This window comes from Numida meleagris, chromosome 5 (assembly GCF_002078875.1).
Source record: "Numida meleagris isolate 19003 breed g44 Domestic line chromosome 5, NumMel1.0, whole genome shotgun sequence".
Taxonomy (NCBI): domain Eukaryota; kingdom Metazoa; phylum Chordata; class Aves; order Galliformes; family Numididae; genus Numida; species Numida meleagris.
In genome coordinates this window covers 48,210,152-48,232,717 of record NC_034413.1, presented here as the reverse complement: position 1 = coordinate 48,232,717, position 22,566 = coordinate 48,210,152, and the positions used below count along the sequence as shown (strand labels likewise).

At 36.3% G+C, this 22,566-nt stretch overlaps 1 protein-coding gene across 2 annotated transcripts in view; it reads right to left on the bottom strand.

Annotated features, from left to right (window-relative positions):
• CERKL (ceramide kinase like) overlaps positions 1-22,566 on the bottom strand; it is a 50,527-nt gene that overhangs the window by 10,622 nt on the left and 17,339 nt on the right. For both annotated transcript variants that reach the window (XM_021398151.1, XM_021398152.1), the window contains exons 2-5: positions 17,024-17,266; positions 10,747-10,878; positions 7,238-7,301; positions 4,705-4,847 (exon numbers count right to left, since the gene is read on the bottom strand). In XM_021398151.1, the coding sequence (XP_021253826.1) occupies positions 4,705-4,847; positions 7,238-7,301; positions 10,747-10,878; positions 17,024-17,266 (582 nt within the window). The remainder of the gene's footprint in view (positions 1-4,704; positions 4,848-7,237; positions 7,302-10,746; positions 10,879-17,023; positions 17,267-22,566) is intronic.

Genomic DNA, 22,566 nt, shown 5'->3' with positions numbered 1-22,566 from the left:
GGGGGGAAAAGGAAAAAGGGGGGGGAAAGGAAAAAAAAAAGGAAAAAAAGGAAAAGGAAAAAGCACATAAATTTTATCATACTATATCCCAGGGGACCTGTTACCTCCTCAGGTCACCTTAGTTTCTGGAAGTGACCCGGAGTGCTCAGAGGCTCATGGAAAGCCTTCACAATGTCAGAGAGAGAAGCTCTGAGTAGGGGGCTCAGCGCTCCTGTTATGTGAAGGAAATAAGAGAGGCACATATCTCAAAATAACAGACACAAAACATTTTTTGAAGTTTATATCCTCAGTGGTAATGGAAGAAATCTGACTATGTGCAGTTTTATTCTTTGAACAATTCAAACAGAAATGTAATTTAATTCATTTAATTAGGTGACTAAACTATTAATTTATTTTTTCCTTTTCCCAAAGAATGTTTTTAAATATGCCCAGCAAATTGGGATTCTGAAGCACTTTGTGAGAAGAATAAAACAACAATTTCTTTTTTTCCCTGCGAAGAATTTTTCTCTACGTACAGTAACAGGAAGTGCATTTTATCATGTATATTACAATTTAAGCAATTTATCTCCAATAATTTATATCCAACAACTCAATGAAAAGTTATTTGAACGTTCCTTTCTGTTCAAAAGAAAAGGCAAAACTGTAGCTCTAGGTGCCATTTAAAATTCAAATCAGTAACTTTTATCACTTCAATGAACATAAAATACAGGTCCATACAGAAAACTTTGGGATAAAAAAAAAAAAAAAAACAACAACGACGAGGTTTTACCTAAAAAGGTACTTTTCACAGAATGGTAAAGTCTATGCTTACAGCATTTCATGCTTGAATGATTTCTGACATTTAGACTCTAAATTCAACTACTTTTGTTTAGTCAGTGAAGCTAAAGTAGTAGCTCAAAGTATTCAGAGATATATTCTTGGATCATGTTTTTGAAACTCTAAGTGACTTTTACAGGAACCTCTTTTTGGGGAGAAAGAAAAAAAAGAATATGCTTTGTAGTTGGAATAAAAACAAAAGAAATCACACAAGCAGCAGATCTTTACAAGTTATGCAAAGGTATTCTGATAAATATTGTTTTTTCTATGCCACAGAGGATCAAGCTAATAGAATAGCACAGGGTGGAATAAACTTCGAAGACCAGACTTGGTATCTCTTAAACTGGAATTCCTCATTTAAGTAAGAGTAATTCATCAATACAGATGGCAGCAAGATAACAAATGGCCAGGGCTGAAATCAATACCAATTTTCAAGCTGACTTTAATGAGAGTTAAATCTCATTCCTACTAAACAGGATAGCAAAAATAATTGCATCCTTGTCTTAAATCTGTGGAACTCATTAAAATCTGCAGAAGTAAACAAGACAAAACCCCACCCTCTCCAGACTTCTGAGAAAGTAAGCTCTGCCTCCATTCAAAAACATAAGTACTGCGTGCAAGCAAGCCCTTCCATGAGCTGCAGATCCAGAACAAGCAGAGTTGTACAGTAGGAAATGCCACCATTTTTTCCAAAAAACCTCTTAATGCATGCCTAGCAGCATTTTGACCCTAACAATGATTGAATTAAGCATCCCATTATCTAGGTCTTGTACAAAGAGGATGGCACAAAGAAAGCTTATACCAACAGAGATAAAATAATCAAAGTTATTGTACAAATAAAAGCGTTAGACTGAAGTCTTTGCTGACTTAAATGGTGATTCAATAACAGTGGCTTTAATGCCAGGATTCATCTTTTCAAGTCACCTAAACCTTTTTTTTTTTTTAACCCTATGTAAGCTTGGAATATTACTTAACAATAACAAGATGGTTCCCCTGAACACTATTGTATTACGCTGCAGAGACTAATAACCTCCTTTGATGCTCATGAATGGGCTTCCTCCCCCCACAAATTATGGCAGTCACAGTTTTAGGTCTCACTCTAACTACTTGGTTTACTGTAAATCAGCATAAAAGGTTTCAACCATACAACTCCAGCATCTTAGTCAGCCGCATTTTTTAACAGAAACAGAAATAGATTCCAGAACCATAATCCTCTTCTAAATATTCACCACATTTCCTGACATTACAAACAACTTCCTACAACCTCCATCCCACAAAAAGCACAAAAGCATCACAGTAAGGACAAAGTATCTTCAGGTCACGTAAATGATGGAGACACCAAATAGAAACTGTAGGGAAAAAAATTGTCCTTGGAAGTGCAAGCACTTCTGCAGTACAATTAACTTAATTAACCAGGCAACATGAATATTCATAAGGCTGTTAATGTCTCCCCCATCCAAACAGATAAATGTGATGCAATGACTTCCTAGTCAAGCATAGCTAAAATTCTGATGAAAACTGCACCAACATTTTGGTTCTTTGCCTGAAATATCACAGAAATTAACAGTCCCTCAGTAGTATTTTATTTTACAAATTAATTGGAAACCATGAATTTATTTAAATGAACCACTTAGGACCAAAAGGCTCGCAGCCATTGGATACAGATTGACTCCTGCTCATCACAACAGGATCACTTTCTACGTCCTCCTGCTCCCTGTGCAGCCCCTCAGCTGCAGTTCCCATAGCAACAAGCCCTTGCTGGTGGCCGGTGGGACCACCGCAGGCCTCCCCACATCACCCCTCCGGCTGGGACCACAGGAAGGCAGCCTGGGCGCTACCGCGATGGTGCTCTGCCAAAAGTGTGCTCCCATCGGATCTGTCTGCCCAGAAGGGATGCAGTTTCAAAAGCAGCTTCTCCCCATTAGGTGGATTGGAACTTCAAAATGTTGCTCTAGCTACTGACAACACACCAAACCCAGATCTTAATCCATTCAAAGAATGCAATCCCACAGAACCACAGAACAGCCTAGGACCTCCAGGGATGGGGCATCCACAGCTTTTCTGGGCAGCCTGTGCCAGTGCCTCACCACCCTCTAAGTAAAGATTTTCTTCCTAACATCTGACCTAGATATCTCCTCTTTTAAAGCCATTCCCCTTTGTCCTATCACTATCAGATCATGTAAAAAATTGGTTCCCCTTCTGATTATAAGCTCCCCTCAAGTACTGGAAGGACACAATGAGGTCTTCCCAGAGCCTCCTCTTCTTCATGCTAAACAAGCCCAACTTCCCCAACCTTTCTATGTAGGAGAGGTGCTCCAGCCCTTTGACTATCTTTGTGGCCCTCCTCTGGACCCCACAACAAGTTTCTATTCTTGCTCAGTCAGAAAATCCTAATAATTGGTTAAATGAAATTACAGGGGGGAAAGACCATTGAGATACATCTTTATGTGCCCAAGTATCACACTTACCTATTTCCTGACTACTTTTTGAAATATCAGCACTATCGAAATAAAGTAAGGTACTTAGGAAAGAAACCATTAGGAAGTTTCTCACACATTCACTATACATATTGGTCTCAGTCTCTTTTAAGGAAGCCTACAACAGTCTGTGCAGCAAGCAATAGAGCACTCTTTCAGGTTCTCATATCCTTTCATGACGTTCTTCTGCTGACAAATTGAAGAGAGGAAGCACCAGTGCTGAGACAGAGTGACTTGCTCACAGCCAGACAGCACAAAGAGAGGCACTGGAGAGGTTCCATACTGCCACCACCTAGACACACTCAGAGCCTTAACTGACAAGTGATGGCCAGACTGCTGTCCTTAAATCCCTTTGCTACATTTCTGAGATCATTACATCTCTTACCAATCCACTTCCAAGACTGTTGTTCTTAACTTGAAAAAAGCTAGTAGAATTTTGAATTTTTAGAAGCAATCGCTGCTGGTTTTAATGCTGCTATTAAAAGTGCAAAGCAAGTCAAAGCACGTAAAACCTGCTTGCTGGGTTTGCAAATGACTTGCTCCTTTTTTTGGTAGAAAGCTGAAAAGAACAATTTGCTGCTCACCTGGCTGAAGGGGCTTTTTCCCTATTGGTTGAAAACATTTGAGAAATTACAACAAGCTCTCACATTGGTAGCTACACCTGAGGGTAATATCCGTGCAAAAATGCTCCTCGTCTTTCTAAGGGGAGTGACCCAGATACGAGTGTAGAATAAGCCCTGCCTGCAGCTCTGCCTGATCCAAGTTGCGCTGAGAAGGGCATGAGGAAAAAATTGGGGAAGAAGGGGAAAATAAAAGCACAATAATTATGTACAGTTTAAGATAGGAACAAGAGGATTTTTCAAAACAGATGCTTATTTTCAGATCTGTAGAAGTGAAGGAGAGATAAAGCAGTTTTCTGTACACAGTATTTTTTTTTTAAATATCATTTGCAATATGTATTCCTAGTACACCATTTAAAAATAGACCCTAAGCATGAATCCAACTAAGAATCTGCCAAGAAAACTGGAGAGAGAAGCAAAAACACCATGGCTTGTATTAAGGACATTCTAGAAAACAAAGTTTGCATTTGATATCATTTCTGTTGGCAAATAACAGCAAAATACGATCTTTGCATGGATCATCTGAAGATGATTTTTGTTTTCTTCCTCCAGAGCTGCTTCCTTTAGGCAAAGAGCTCATCTGTGCCATTATTATAAATTATCATAATGATTTTAAATCCAGCCATTTGTAATCAATCTAAATCACTAATTTAGGTCATTTATTCAATAGCTCCCTTAAGTAACTGAAGCTTTAGCACCAAGAACTGCCTTTAGTAGTCAAACCTATAAAACATGCCAGAGGGACCTAGAACAAATCACTGACAAAACATAACAGTGCTGTTTAGTCTCACCTGCTGGTATCACTCCAAGAGGGACTGATGCTCTGACAGGCGCCGGTATGTAGTCTGTGCCTTTTCCAGCATCTATCTGGGCTTTAAGTAGCAGACCATGAGCAACTTCACTGACAAATCCATCTCCACCAACACAAACTACCCTATTACAAAACAAAAATACTTAACAGTTAAAAATAAACCATTCCATAACAGCAAACCAGCAGAACGCAGATAACACACCCCGCCAATGCAATGGTACTTCAAGTAGCTGAAATCCACTCTTTCTATAGGAACAGTTAGAGCTTTACCATCAGATGAGCGCGTACCAACTAACAAGCTATAAGCATCCTTGTTTCTGCTTCCCTCTGTCTGAGTAGGAATAACTACTCTCAACAACTTATAACTTACACTTCACTTTATAGCATCAGAGCCACAGAACCAAGCAGGTGGAGGACTCAAGCACATGCCCAAGCACTTCAGAAGAAAGGCTCTCCAAATCTTTCAATACTGACCACCAAAAGCAATCCACTGTTTTTTAACTGCCATTATCGTAACAACTCACCAAATATTAAAATAAAGCTAAAAATACTTGAAAACAGCTAATCCCACACACTGTGCAGGCAGTGGAGGGATTTAGGAAGGTATAAAATCCTCATACAAGCAATCCTTTTCGTGAAGGTACTTAATCACTGCTTCTGGAGCATGTAATTAAACTCCCACCTGCTGTGGCTATAGAGAAGAATGTACTTGTCTATAAAAGCTCTGTTACAGCAAGTGTCCATTGCTGTTGTCATTTTCAGTTTTATTTATTTTAGGTAAATATGAATGTGATTCTCCAAATAAGTGTGTTTGAAAGTTGAAGGTTTTTAAGGTGCACATTCTACAGAAAAAAAAAAAAAGGTAATATTACACTGCAAATATTTACAATGTAGATAAGTCAGGTTTACTTTAGGAGGTGCAGATTCTGGCTACTAGCACTACCGAAAACAGATACATATTCTTCTGATTTGGGGTTCTGTGCTGTTGTTATAAACAAAGGATCCAAAAAATAACAACAACAAAAAAATGTAGCTAACTTTATTTTTTAAATTAATGTTGGTCCTCAACAGTTTCCTTTTTGGCCAGAAACAGAGATGGTATCAGGCACCAGGGATTTCAGATCTAATCAGCAAGAACCTGCTATGCATAAGGAGTGGAAAGTCTTGAGCAAACAGATTTGACTAAGACCACGAAGAAGGCTTCTAAGGGAAAAAAAACATCTGTCTAACCATCAGACACAAGTTTCTCAGTCATCTGTTCCCTAAAGTCTGACTAGCTCTAGCTACTCCAAACAAAATCCACAGCTGTGTAGGCTCCTGATTAGGGAATAAACACTTGCATATACTTCTTGTATTTCTGTTACTGCACCAAACAAGAGAATGCAGCTCAGAGGCGTGCATCACAAACACACACTATCTCTAGCCATGGCTTGGCCCCAAGGCAGGGAAAAACCACACAGCCAACTTGGGTAATTTCTGGTGTGGGTAAGAAAAACAAAAGTGGAAAGAAAAAGAGGTGAAGTCAAGCACAAGATGCTTGACATACATCCATGATGTTGCATAACAGCATCAGAGCCAGAGAAATCAGGGAAAATAAATGAAATAGAACACCGTCAGGACCAGCTCTGACAAAGAATGTGCAGAATGCAAAAAGAAACACTGCAGTATTGCTTGCAAAAAGCACCAAGATACAAATATGCAGGACTACTAACATCCCACTGAAGATGGAAAGCTTCCAAATTACTTCATCTACTCTTTAACATGTAAGGAATCATATCTGTTTTAGACAGAAATTCAAGATCATAAATTGCACTTTACTGTACTGCTTACTTACTCTAATGAATAAAACAACATTGTGTCTTTGAGGTACAGAAGTGCTGTTCTTCTGTTTTGTAAACAGGGAACCAAGCGACATATACTGTAGCTGACTTGAACAAAACTGAACAGGAAGCCAGGGCAAAACTGGAAAAAACTGGAGTCTGCCAAGTAACAAGCAACACTGCTCAGTAAATGGGTAAAACTTAATGGAAATAGCAAAGAGACATCACATTAGGTGGCTGCTGGAATTGCTAAAAGGGTGGAAAGAATTACCCTTACCATTAATCTCCCCTAAAACCAAACCATTACCATTTAGAAAGGACAGGGATCTGTTCACATCAGACATCCTTGCATCATACTATTTTTTTCTGGGTTTTTCTGTTCTATTTCCCTTTGTACCTGGCTACTAGAAAGAAGCCTTACAGAAGCACTCTAGTGACTTCACCCAGTGTTCAAAGACAAAACATTTTAAGAAAGCTTTATGTTTATTTACTATTATTTATGAATTAAAATATACACCTATTGTCAGTAAGTAATAAAAAATGAAGCATTTAATGAGAATTGATTTTCTCAGTTTGAATATATATCAGAAACAGAGTAACTCATAAAATACCTCTTGGCAAACTTTGCATGGAATACAAATAAAAACTGGTGTTACAAGGTTTACTACTGTTCACAGCCACTTACTAACTTACCCATCAAATGCCTGGAGTTCACATTCTTTAAGTATTGACAGAGCATGTCCTTCATATTCAGTTACTGTGGAAAACAACATTACTTAATTTTCTGAAGATTGGATAAATTGATTTTTTCCACTTCTAGCATAAGGAACATACACTAATTCTGTTCAGAATATATTTTTGATCATTAAATACATTACAATTATGAGAAGGTAAGTTGTGCAGTTACACTAGCTAAAAGGCAAGACATCAAAACTCAGCTGGTGTCAGGCACATGGCTATCCAGTGCATTTAAATTCAGAGAATTAGACAAGATGTTTGTTTGCTGCATCAAAATGGAACTTGTAGCACTGGTACAGTTGGTAAACTTCAGGAAAATGTAAGCGTATCCTCAATTAAGACTGAATTATTTCAATACCAATCACCTTTAATTGCCTTTGTGTTAGGATATGCAAATTGCTAAATGAAAAATACCAGGAGTTACACACAGAAATATGAAATCAAGCCAAATACCAGCGACAACAGAATATAACACGCAGAGGAAGGTGGCACAAGTATACACCAGAGTTCATAGCCTCTGGAGGAAATGAATCTGTCAGTCTACATTGATGTCTCTGTGTTTGCTGATACCCTACATTGTACTGTAAATGCCAGGGAAGACGGGATAAACTGGCATACTACAGATGGCACAAAGCATCATAACTACATTTAGCATTTTCTAGGCCAGCTTTGCCAGAAGAGACAGCCCAGCTGCACCCACCCATCAAAGATTTTTGCTGACTGACATGACACTTGCAGATGGATTTTTTGTGTAAGAATGTGCATCATTATATGCAAAATTACATTAATCTTTTATGCTTGTCTGTCCCTGATGCTAGCATAGTTCAAGGCTTTTCTCCAGTGTTTCTAATACTGTAAAAATTATTAGTCTTGGTGTCTAAAACAATCATGCTGTATCTGTACATGTTACAGCATACTATTTCTGCAGACTACACAAATGCTGCATAAAAAAAGTTGAAAACAATCCTCTACCTACACACCGCATGCATGTATACAGTGAGTATAAAACCAAACAAAAAAAAAAATTTAAAACTGATAAAATCTCTACACTGCACACTAAAAACTGTCTATCAGCATACAACTTCCAAATTTAAAAACAGAAGCAAATGGACACTTTATTCCAGTATTAAATATGTGACAGTGAAAAATAAGCCCTGGCATGGATGATCATGTAGGAATTAAAATCACTGAGCAGCAACACCAAGAGCCAACTACCAAAAAATGAGATGGGATGGAGAGTTCTGTCTTTCAGTACTTCATTGTCCAAATTTGTTGTTGCTGTTTTGTTGTTGTTAAGTAACCTTTCAGTCTTACATTGTATATGTACAGCAAATCACTTCATAGACTCAAATCTACATTAACTTTTTTCTACAATAAATTTTAGACTTTAAAGTAGTGTATGTGTAAAGGCTAAAAGTAAACTACCTTCAGTATAAAAATTGTACAGAAGCTTTCAGTTTCTGTACTGGTCACGTTTCAGAAAACCAGCAACAGTGAGATGCACACTCTGACTTCATGAACAAAATCCGAAACAGTTATGGGAGGAAAAGACCTGTTCAATTTACTTCAGAGTTGTGGTGTTTTTTTTTTTTAGAAGATGGCACCAGTGAACAAAATTTTCACTCAGCCCCCTTTTCCACTTCTTTTCTTCTTTTCTTCACTTCTTTTTCCTTAAGACTTAGTTCATAATTACTTATTTCTTCACTGGCATTTAAAACTCTAATGCAGTTTTCTCATTTTGCCTGTAGGAGGAGTGTTAGGCAGCTAATAAGCACTTTAGTACTTGGATACCACCAAAATAACCTTATTTTTAAGGATAAGCAGTTTCACATTTATCTGGCTAATAACAGATTTTTTTTATTTCAGAATTTAAATAAAAATAATGAAAAATAATTTTTCAACTGTTTCTAATCAGGAAAAATGCTTTTAGAATCACAAAGAATGACATTCACAGCTTATATAAGTTATGTGAATTAATCCATAAAACTTGATACAAATTTGTCTTATTAGTTCAGGTTTAGGATTTCAGCCAAAAATGTAATTTCATGCAAGTTAATGATAATACTGCTTTTAGCAGAGTTTAACAAATGAGGTTACCTTCACAGTAAAAATAAACAATAACCAGTAGTATGGAAAAATTTCAAAGGGTAATTTTATTTAAATAGTTGCTTAAAGTACTACCTAATTTAACAATATGACATAGTTGCCACTTCTTGCTGTATAGTTGTAACAGATAAAATTCTATTTCACAGTTAATTGATTTTATTTTAAAATATGTAGATATAGATTATAAAATTAGCAAGATAAATCTTGTACAAACACTTATCACATTATTGTATTATTGTATTATTTCATCACTGTACCTAAATCAGATTTGTTCAGAATGCTTTTTGGTCTGTAGCCTGTACTAGCCATGATTTCCAAAATGTTTAGGCAACAACTGCTGGAAAAACACCGTCTCTAAGCTGGAACTGATCATTTTGCAAACAATTTACAACAAACACAAGAAAAAAAGACTTTTTGGTATTAAAACGTCTTGCATGAGAGTTTACTCTTCACATAGATATGAAATGCGCAACTAAAGAACAGCAGTGTGTTAGAGGGAATTATAATGCTATGAATATGAAATTATTTGGAATGGATAATACTAGTACAATTTTTCTGTAAATTTGGATGTTTGGGGGGACCAAATTTGATGCAGCAGAAGTTTCAGCCACTTCATAGAAGGGAGCAGAAGCAACGATGAGATCATTACAGTTTTACTGCTTTAAGAAAATCTGTTCAGTTCCTTACAGGAAGCCAGTGAAATAAAACAGCCAAGGGGCACATTCAGCGAAAGAGCTAAGGACAAAGCATGAGCCTGTCAGAATTTGGAGCTTTAAATCCAAACCCGATATTGGAGACCCACTGTCTAGTGTCAAGCAGAAGGCAGCATCACTACAACATGAAACTTTTACCTTTGTGTTCTCCAGACAGCCAGCTGTGCCTGGTGAGAACTGCCCTTGTCATGTCAGAACTTAATCATTTAGTTGTCCAGGTCATCCTTCAAACTGAGTCAGAACCCAGAGATAATGTGCTCTTCCCATTAGCCTCTCTCGCATGATGTCAGACCAATAGATGTTCTCAGAAAGAGGTAATATTTAAGGGCATGTTTATCAGAATGCAGGAGGAAATGTTAGCAAACATTTACAAGACTGTCTGAGATTAAATGCTTGTTTCCTTTTATTCAGAGTTTGGCCTAGAAGTATGAAAGTTATATTATTGGTACGGATGACTATAAAGGAAAAACAGTTCAATGAAGAATAGAAATACTAAAACACTTTTGATGAAAAAATAGATTGTATTGTATTAATGAGAATTTGAAACGCACTACTTACGGGCAAGGCCAGTAAGGATTCAAACTGTCTTGCAAGCTTAATTAGTAGTTTCACAAAAGATTAAACTATGTTCTTGAGGAAACTTACCTGTGACATCAGTTTTTATATCAGCAAGCTTAAAAAGCGGTGAAACTTGTTCATAATAAACATGAGTGGCTTCTCTTTTGTGGCTGCTTGGATTAACAAACACTTTCAAGGATTTTGGCCTATTTTGAAACCCTAAAAAGAAAACAGAAAACATTTATGATTAAACACAATCCAGCTATTTCTACAGCTTAAATGATTTTGTAATATTAGAGCAAACACAGTACTGCAATACAACAATTATAGTATTAAAAAGTCTCGATTTCTTCTGAACATGTGCTATTTATCTCAAAATTACAGTACTATCACTTTTTTATGTAAGGTTAAAAACAGTGGAAATGCATCACACACTGTAGTACAAGAAAAAATAAAGTACATGTCATAGCTTTGTTAAACCTTGATACAGGAGCAGGATGAGCGTGCAGAAGCTATATGATAGGTGATCAAAAAATATCAAAACATTTTCTTTTTGGAATTTCATGTGAAGCAGTGCCAGCAGACATATGACAAGAAGATCCAACAAAACTGGCAGCAAAATTCAATACTGTTGTTTCCTGGGATCACAAATCAAACAATGCATCTTGAAAGGTGAGAAGAAATGCCAAGAAATAGATAACTTGGTAATATCCACCCAGAAATCTAGGAATTATTGTTCTTTTTTTCTTTTTTTAAATTACATTTAGGTCTTCAAAGTAACTCTGAACAAACAACGTTGAAAAACACTGCAATGCTAACAATACCTGATCCCACGCATTGAGCCAATGTAATGGCTTCTGTAGAAGTAACTTTATTACCTGCAATTTGCTTTTTTGCTGATTAGTAAATAATTCATATTAAATAAATAATTAAAAAAGCAGTAACACCATTTTTTCAATTCTTTTCTACAGTTCCAACAGTTGCTATGATTCAGTTGATTTGCTACAAAAAGCAAGTGGTGGCATGCAGTACTACTGTTTTTTTTGGCCATTACTTGAAATACATGAGTTGAACAACTTTGTATTCAAATAAGTCACTTCTAAATTCTCAATTTCCTTTTAGCATCAGGTTAAATTATTACTTTCTCAGTCAAATGAAAGCTAGAAGACCTGATAAGTACGCCGCTTTCAACATTCAGAAGGAACGTTAGCAGTAGTCCTCAACACCAAAAGGTACCAAGAGTGAAAACAACACATCTTCCTGCCCCATTTAGAGTATTACTTTAATTTTTACAGTCACATGAACCTTAAAATCTTTGTCTGGGACTTCCTGAAGCTGTTTCTCTTTTATTCTACACCTCAGCAACTGAACAGGAACAATTCCTCTGAGAAATTATAGGTAAATACTGTTTTAGCATCAAACGGAAGGTATTCCTAAAGACCAAAATACGACTATAAAATTCCTATAGATGATTCTTTGACTCATTTAAATACATCAAAGAATCTGGAGATGAAAATTAACACTTTTACTAACACAAGCCAGATAGTCTTAGAAGATTTTTAAAGATACTGAAGGATATCTACTGGGGCAGTTTAGTCCTGAGGTATCCTTAATGCCTGATGAATCCTGAACATCTTCAGTCAGAGGCCTTAGCACCTTCATAAGGAAGCACATCCTTTGGACACACATCATGTTGTCTGTATGAAATAAAACAGCCCTTAAGTAGAGACAGGTTCCCCCTTCACGTCAACTTACATAGTATGTTAAACACTTTCAACTCTAATCGTTTGTTGACACTACTCGCTGATGTTTAATTTAAAGTCACTGGCCTGCTTTATTTCTCTCAAAGTGGTAAAGCAGAAAATTCTCAAGCTTACTAGTCACAGGAACTTCCCTCTCTTTCTCTATCTGATATTAGCAAAAGACACACAGGCGATTTAGGAGGAAGGCAACAAATTTTCTTCTCCTATAAAATGTGTGCTGGTGAGCTTTCTGTCATGCACCACAACTGATAGCTTAGAAAAACCCTAAGAGGAAAAAAAAATAATCTTTATATGCTTGCTTACGGGTTCTTATACAAATTGCTTTGAGAATATGGAACAGTATCCAAGTTTACTGTTTCACCAAAAGAGTAGAGAAACACTACACAAAAGGGACATGAGTAAATAAGGTGTATTCTAAAGGCTCTAGATGGAAGACCAATTCTGCACACATTTCTTTTTCATTTCACAAATGATATTTGAGCAGAGAGATGGTACACTACCGCACATGAATGGCTGATCAGGACAAAAATTATTAGCTATAATTCCCAGTGTGTAACAGACATGTTATAAATCAAACAACTGGACTTAATAAAAGAAAATCCAATAAGAGTCAAAGATGAATTTTCCACGCAATTATAGAGTGAAACTTTTTTAATAGTTTTAAATAATTATCATCTTTATTTTTCTTTTAACAATATTGTGAATGAATTGTTCTTATTTACTACAGCCCGCAACTGCTTTCAGTCTGTCAGCCTTTTGGTGCTGTCCTAACTGGTGTTCTGTTATTGTTTTCTGTAGCTGCTCCATTTGAAATGAACCAGCAGCCTAAAGCAGGAAAGCCAACTGTTCCTCCAGTACTAACAAATGTGCTAATATGCACTAGTTTAAACTTGATCTATCAAGTGAATCAGTGAACCATGAAGGGTGGTAGGTCAATCAGGGCGTTCTGAAAACAAAGGCTCGGAGGGCAGCAGAGACGCTATGCTCAGACATACATCTGTGCTGCTTTCCACTCCTAGTTTCATGGAAATGGGTTTATGTTACAAAAGTTTAGGGTCTGGAATCATGTCGTGATTACATGCATTTATAAATACTTTATACAACAGTAAGAATATTATACATGAAGAAAATTAATAATATGAAGCAGATTTATTAATGTAACTATGGAGACACCACTGTTAATATTAACTATGCAAAGTTAATGTTTAACATTAATGGTTTAATTAAAACCTCATGCATGAAGTTTCAGCCATTTATATCAAGTCCCAGTGAGAGAGATGCTACAGAATAGTACATAAAAATAAAATGCACTTTATGCATTTTTTGCTACTTCGCCATTTATTTTTAGCAGTATTTATTGTCTTATGTTAACTCACAGAGCTTTTAAGTGAAATTCTTTCAAAGTAACTGCTAATGAGAATAAGTCTCATCACAGTTGAAAAAAAATTCAAAAGAAGAAAATATGTAAGCATTGCTAATTATCCATTTTCTCCCATTTACAGGGCCATCTTAACCCTTTAAGAAGCTCTGGGCATTTCCATGTGGAGAGGATTCAAAATAAATCAGTGAATCCCACTTACACAGTATGCCTACAGCACACACTCATAAGCCCAGTAGAGGAAGATGCAAAGAGGAAATCTCCGCAAGTCAGTGTACAACAGGTCTGACATGAGACCAGAACCACGCTAGGAACGGTCTAAGCTGCCACTTGGGACTTTCCAGGAGCCTAGGCTTCATAGGTGTAGACTTTGATTTGGCAGTAGTCATTTCACATCAGTTTAACAAACATGCAAAGTACAGATCATAGTTTTTTGAATGCTATATCATTGAGTAAGTTCTCAATATTTCGCAGGAACAACAGCACTGTTATGTACAAACTAAGAATTTATTTATTTAAAAATGAGAAAATGATGGCACATGCTTGTTACCCTGTTGAACACATGCATAGAAAGCTGTAACAGATACTGAATCTGCACAGAAGACAACTACAGTGTATATAGGCTCACCTATAGGTTGACAGGCTTCATGAAAGGTCAGAGCCTAGATAGACTTTAAATGGAAGTTATTAGAAAAGAAATTGAAAGCAGACAAGAATACTCATTATAAAGACCATGAGAGAAGTAAACATACAAGAAACATTCACATCAAACACATACTAAAAAGGAAATTGTGTACATTGTATTTTAAAAAAGACAGAACAAATAAACAAAAAAGACTTCAGTAGAACAAACCGCCAGATAAAAACTAATCCCTGATAAACTTGCAACTGTTGTTGATTAATAAATGAACAACACTTAAAAATCCAAAAAAGGTAAGCAAGTAGAAATGCTTTTATTTTCAGTTGCTGGAGACACACCTTTTAGTAATATTTAACCATGTACAAACGAACATACATATAAAATGACAGGCATATTCAAGCATACAAACACTACATTGACAAATCACCTCCTTTAATTTGCTCTGGCCTCAAAGCAGTAAAAATCCTCCGAGAACATAATTCAGTAGTGAATGAAAAGTAACTTTCTGACATGACACATTAGAGAAAAAGAAATAAACGTTATTTTGGAAGGACAGAATTTTAGTTTTGTCTTGCAGTCCAGAAGTAAACAAAAAAGTGCCAATTTGAGTTCATCAGTGAAGACATCCTAAGATGTCCTCAGCACTGTTACAAAAACAAGCTGTAGCAAAAACTAGAAAAACACATCACCATTTCTAGCAGAGATATATTAATGTACTTTTTGCAATCTTAATTACCAAACAATCAATAGAACTTAACTGCATTTTATACTTTTAGTCCAGACCTGTATCCTGCTGGAACCTTCCAGCTAGTGTTTGATGTGTTTTAAATCGGAATATTCTTTTTCCTGAATTATATTGTTAGTATACCATCATTGTTTGAATTACCAGTAATGTCTCTGCCACTCTGAGTATGGAAATGCTGCTGTCAATTTGCTGATTTTCTGTATAGAAATACAGATTAAATACTTACTCAGTCTTCAGTATCTGACAGCATAGAAAACTACTTTTACTATAACTACAGAATTTGCAATAATAAACACTTTAGAAAATGTTGCAGGCATTGTGTTTGGTTATTTCCCCCCACACACAGATTTAGTCCTGATTACTCCCGAAGCAAAAAGAAAGGAGAAAAATGTACTGATTAAACATCAAGAAAAATCTGCACAAGGTTTAACTTCTGGAGAGAGACCAAAGCTGAAGGAAGAACCAGAAAGAGCAACATTGCACAGAACGCTTTTTTCAGGTTCAGGTGGCTTCCAATTACAAAGCTATAAAACAGAGGCTGCACCTCGAAGTCAAGGCAACCTGAGCAAGAGATACTGCTGCTTTTTTTTTTTCTGTGAACATATGGTATCACTGCTCCTGATGGATGGAGGGTAATCTGGGAACAAAACAGACATTTGCTTCTTATGCAAATGTCTTTGCTTTTATGGGTAGCTGGAGATCTGCAAGAATCTTGGCACTTCTGCAGATTTCAATATTTAGTGATACGGGCTTTCAAAAGGAGCAAAGGAAGGCATGTTTTAATACACAATTTTGTTTGGAAAATCCAAAGCACACTGTAAGCAAACAGTGTAATTACGCACATTTAATGCACGTTATTTTACTTTCTCTGATATCTGGTTTTGACAAGTAACTTTAATAGAAGTACACTATCAATCAGCATTGGAAGTGCTGTTACAAACGTTACAGAGGTGTAAGATTTGAATTCTCACATCTGCCTCAGTATTAACAATTCATCTGGAGTTTTAACAATCTATTATAAGATGGACTGTTCTTCCATAATAAAGAAACTCATTTGCTATGGTCAGTAAACAGAGACATTTTGAAGATAAATCAGAGTTTGGTTTGTGTTTTTCTGTTTTGTTTTAATTACAAGTGAGCTATACTACTTGTCTTTCCAAAACTGATGGTATTAAATTACAGTGAAAGGGTTTGGCTTGTTTTTTGTTTTCCGTTGTTGTTTCCACCCCACCCCCACACACACACCTTAAACAGTGAATATTTATTTCTTAAACTTGATTCAGCTTCCATGAAAAATACAACTATCATGGGTTAACAAAGCATCCCAAAACTATTAGTCCAGGCAAAACCAGATAGTTCTAAAATAAATAATTGCCTCTTGTCACTTGCCAATGTCAATACACTTTGTACCAAATTATACAAGGAGAGTCCTACAGAGCCTTAAGAGCACTTCCACCTGTGAATTTATGAAGAAGAAAACCATTTGCCATTAGCCTCTAAGAATCTGCAGGTTTCAAGTGGGAGGTCTTAAAGAGGCTCTGAGCAGCCTCTGAAGAATCCAGAATACAATCAGCTACTTGTCTGCAGTGTTTGAATACTTCCAAGTAATAGCATCAGATGGAAAAGTAGCATCTTTTTCTACAGATGCATTAGTCATTGTCGCTTTCTTAATCTGTGCACTTCACCACATAGAATGTCAGTAGTAAACATTTTCCAACAACATCCATATTTTTGTGTTTAAATTTCCACAGACAAAATAGTTTTTTCTGAGCTTCATTAAAACTTATGCTTTTCTGGTAGAAACAAGTCTGAAATATTAACCCGGATTAAGTGCTTACCATTCAAAATTTCCTTTAGACATCTAAACCATGAATGACAATGATCTTCACTGAAGTTATTCAAATGGATAGCACAGTCTGTTAGTTTATTTTCTTCTTTATGCAAGCACTTAAAAATAGTGATACCCAACAAAGTACCACCTTTCTTCTGTCCCACAAAACGCCGACGTTTCAGTTTTACTGAAAATACATCCTTCATTTCGATAATCTCCTCTTTCACCTGTAAAGCCATATTGGAATCACCTGTAAGGAAGAAAAAAAAATTTTACTACAAGTTGACTAGGAGTAATTATCTAAAAAAAAAAAAAAGCAAAAAAAACCAGCAACAACAAAAAACACCTGTTACGGCTTCATCTCTAGCTTCATGGAATCACCAAATCATTTGAGTTGGAAAAGACCCTTGAAGGCCATCAGGTCATTCATGTCTATAGCTAGATCAGGTTGCTCAGCCCTGTACCTGAATTCTGTCCCTGAATGTTTCCAGAGACGGGGCATTCACCACCTCTCTGGGCAACCTGTTCCAGTGCCTCATCACCCTCAGCATGAAGCACTTTTTTCTTATGTTCAATCTAAACTTCCCCTCTTTCAGTTTGAAACCGCTCTTTCTTGCCCTGTCACAACAGACCCTGATAAAGAGTCTGTCCCTTTCTTTCTTGTAGCCCCCCTTTAGACACTGAAAGGACACTTTCTGGTCTCCCTAGAACTTTCACTTCTCCAATCTGCTACATCTGCTCGTGTCTGTACTGAAATTCAGTGCATATCACATGCATCATTTATTGGTCTTATTTTGGTCTTGTATTTTACCAACTCTCTATTATATAGGTTAGATATTCTGCTATACAAATAGCGTAACTTCAAAGAGTCCTTTGATATGAAAAGCACTAACTAAAATTCTAGACTCTAAAAAAGTGATAATCTCCCCCCTCCCCTGGCTTTTTGTTGTAGTTGTTACATTCCCAGGGCTAGTTCTTCATTCTCTTCTCCCGAATCAGAACTTTCAGAGATCAGAAAATGTGCTATGACACAAGCTGACTATATAACCATAGCTGATTATATATGTTTTTTTCCCCACTGATACAATTGCTATTCTTGGGGTTTAAACCAGAGAAAGATCAGAAAACAGTTGGGCAAAACCAGAAAAATAAACCAAAAGCACACCACCCATCTTGTCTTTCATTTTCAAGTTATGAATTTGATTTATAAGACAAGTGGAAGAAAAAGTCTCAAAAGTTTTGCAACAGCTCAAGGCCCTTAGCCCCAGCCAGAGTTGTTTCAGGCTGGAACACGAAATGAAGGCTCTCTTGTCTTAGGGCTGTCATACACAAAGGCTTTTGACTGCTGACACAGCCATGCAATGACAATAGTTGCAAATGCCTTTTTGAGATCTATTAACTGAGCTACTGTGGTACAAGATTTTTCTGCTCCTTTTTCTGCTTTCCTGCAAAACATTTGAATCTTCAAAAGCTAACTAATTCAAATACACAGTCTGAAAGAAAAAAAAGTCATCATTCCTGTAGGAGATGGATATTCTGGACAGGAAAAGATCCTCTACTATCTATGTAACTACAGTAAAAGCAATGTGCTACAGACCAAGACAGAAAGGTCACCACACAGCCTAAGGCAAGAGTAGCTAGAAACCAGACACCTTTTCCAAATGTTGCAGCACCTCAAATGGTTTCTTAGTGGAAAAGCTATAGGGCAGGGTGTGTAATGAATGCCATGCACTGAGATAAAGCTCAGGGCAAGGGGAGAAACCCTGTCATGGTGCCCTTCCTGGAGACATGAGCTGCATGGAGACTGCAAATTCAGGTATTGCCTTCCTCAGAACACCACACTTAGGTGAGGGCCTCATCAATTCCGACCTTGTTTGAGCAGGAAAAGAACTCTGCGTCAACACCTGCGAGGCTCTAGTAACAGCATTTGTCAGCACCACTGACAGCGACCACGTTTCCATCGGAGCCCCGGAGGCTGCCTCCAGCAGGTCCAAAGGGTGAGCCGACAGCACGCAGGAACCTTAACACCACCACATCTGACATCTCGGTTTTTACCAACTTTACATTGCTCCTCTAAAACATTTTGGGGTAAATAGTATTTGTAGATCTTAAATGAAGTGCTTCTTAGAGACATTCTGAATTCCTTACTTTGAACTATATATACGTATATGTACAGTTTAACATGCATATTTATATAATATGTATATATGTACATAATATATATGTATAGTTTAATATGCATCTGTCTTAACTTTTAAAATGGCATTTTCAAGAGTGGTCTGCTCATCTTTTTCCAGAAGCACTTGCTTTCAGGCACAAATTCCAATGAAAATTCCAGTACACACTCAGCATTTTAGGACCTTGCATAAATGAGGACACACGAAATATAATGACAACTGTCCTGCAGCAGCAACTAAGCCACAGCCTTTATTCACCCAGACCAATATAAATATTTCAATTTTTTTTAAAATATCTTATGTCAAATAACATTTTTGATTAAACTATTAGCTTTGCTGAGATATCAGAAATTCTGTAACACTAATGTTATACATACAAATAATAAATGGATTTCAAACACTAGCCTATTTACCCTGCACAGAACACACAAAATAACTGCCTGCTAAAAAACTCTTTTTGCTACGAGTTTCCATAAAATGACAGTTAGTAATAAATCAGTAAGGCCTGTCTCATCCTCTTATGCTACTATTTCAGCCAGATTTTTTATTTGCTTTAAAAGCTTCTTCTTCCTCCGTATTTGTCAAAGTCTTGTGTTCCTTAGATGCACATCAAAACTTCAGATAACCAAATAATGCATTCATACTAGACAGCACTACACTTCCAAAAACAGAATTTGACTCTAGCTGTTCTACTGTAACATACTTTCAAATGCAGCTTAGAGAAGTACGTAAACTATAGGAATACTGAAACATACAAAAGCTTAATCCTCAAACTTTAAGTTGCAGAGAAAATACCAAACAAGCTAATAGGATCAAGACAGCCAATTTTTACTGAGATTGAAAAGAACTCTGCATACAAGGCCTTAGGAATATCCTGCAATCTTAGGATTGTTTTTAATCTTCTAATTTTACTGAAAATAGGACATGTTCTAATATGTAAAATTCTATAAAACAATTCAGGGGAAAATTTAAGTCAAACTATACTTATAAAATATCTCTAATATGTACTAACAAAATATTTAAATATAAAGTATGTTTTGGATTAGACACTTTTTAAAACTTCATCAAATCAGTTTGTTAGTATTGTGTTGGTCACTGCTAGCTTTTCAGGACATTAACTGTCCTCTCACATTACTTAGAAAGATATTGGGTACCATCTGTTCTTGCAAGAGATTTAAGTATACATCTATTAGATATCATGCTATTTATTTAATTCAGTACCCACTTCCCATTGTTGTATCTTCTGAAAAAAAAAAAGTCAATTTAATTACAAGGAATAAAGATAATCTCTTCTACCAGGCTGCCCTGTCATCATGAGAGCTGAGAAAGAACCTGTACAAAGTAGGTTACAGGCGTTAGGAAGACTAAAACTAGCAGCACTTAACATTTAACAGAGATCTAACAAAAACAGAATATATGGTACTTAAAAAAAAATTACTATAAGCCAAGCGCTTGTCTAAATCAATCTCAGCACATCTGTCTGATGTAGAGCGTAAACAGGATTAGAGTTGGATTTATCTGCTTGACGCTAATTGTACTCACAGTTTCTGCACATGTCCACTTTTTTTTCACCCAAATACAGTATGAAAAGAAAGCCTGCCTGATATATGAATTTCTAGGAAGTTTTATGCCTCTATTTATCCTATCACTGATTTCAAAAAATGAGGCTACCCTACATTTTTCCTATTTACAGTAATCTAATCTCTTATTTAATAATAATAAAAAAGATATCTAAATACACCATACTAAGGTAAATCAAAGGGTGAGATATTGATGCACTCAAATACAGTTTAATTGTAAATAGTAAATAATTTTAATTTATTAAGTGTTAATAAATAATTTAAAAAACAGATTATCTCACATTTACAGCAAAATTGATCAAAATATACCCAAGAAAAAAAACAGTACAACTGAAGGTAGAACAGCTTGCAGAAGTGTGTTATTAAGATATAAATACTTCAACAATAAAATGTTTATTGAACTGTTATCTTACAGTAGAAGCCCAACATCTAGAAGAGGTATCTGAGGACCTAATTCCTATAACAAATATCTGGAGTACACCGAAAAGAGAAATACACATGCAAGGTGGGTGTACGGTTCAAGAACAAGATTTGGAAATAAGGAAAAATGGGTTGTGCTCACTTTAGAAAGTCATTTCCCAAACTAACTACATTTTATAAACTTATTGTACATTTTGTCCCATGATGCTTTGAAAGTTTGCTTCATTAATAGTTCATTGCTATATCTGAGTACAGTATAATGTAATATATAATTAGAAATGAAAACCATCAAGACTATACCAAAGAAAATACAGCAAACAACCGTAGTTACTGCAGATCCTCTTACGCAGCATGAACACTATTTTCAAAACAACCATTTCAGATATACAATAAGATTAAATGGTATTAATATAAAAACAAAAAGGAAATACATGGAATGAAAAAATGAAATCAATTTGGACAATGTGTTACAAACTTAGGCCTAGCAATATTTACTTAGAAATAATAATGTTAACTAATGTCTAACTAATGCATATAGGAAAGCAGCTACTAACTTAAGCCCATTTTTCCCCTTAGAAAGAGCAGTGAAGTGGCAAGCCACTGCTTCAAGAAACCACTCCAGATTTTGCAGCTACAGCATTGATTAAGAAGGATCAGCAATGAGAACCACAACAGAGCAAGTATGATCATCCTTGCCAAAAGAGCTGAGAATTGCTGTATAGCTCATGTCAAACTATTCAATATTAGTTAAACACTCTAAAGTAAGACAGAAAAGCTATTTTCAGAACATCTGAACGTTCAAGCGCTTTCTGTTTCAGAAAGACAGATCATGAAACACCTTGGGAAAAATTTGATGCTATGCCTCTTACTCTTTCCCATAAGCAAAGAAAGAAAACTTCACTGCTTGGACAGAATATTGATCAGTGAGCTGGAGAAAAGGTGAGAGAAGGGCTAGGCTTCAGAGCGGTTTGTGTTGTTTTGTTTTTTTCTTTGAAGACCACGTTTACACTACTGCACTCCTTTACTGCACTCCCATAACTCAACCAAGACCGTAATCGAGAAAAATGCTTTTCCAGACTGTTTGTAATGACCTCCTATGGAATGGCAAGAAGTTCAGGAAGTACTACAAAGTACAGAAGAGATGCATCTCAGTTCCTCCAGCGCTGGAAAATAAAAGCAGGATGCAAACACTACCATCATATTTTCATGACGCTATTTACTGGCAGCAACAGCTGTAATCCTTCAGGGCAGAAAATTGAGCTTAAAAGCATCTGACAGGAATATAACCAATTTTCATTCTCCTCTAGAGATTCTGAGGGTGAAGAGATGCATTTTGCCAAGACAATGCAACACCTTGCCACTACTCCCTCTTC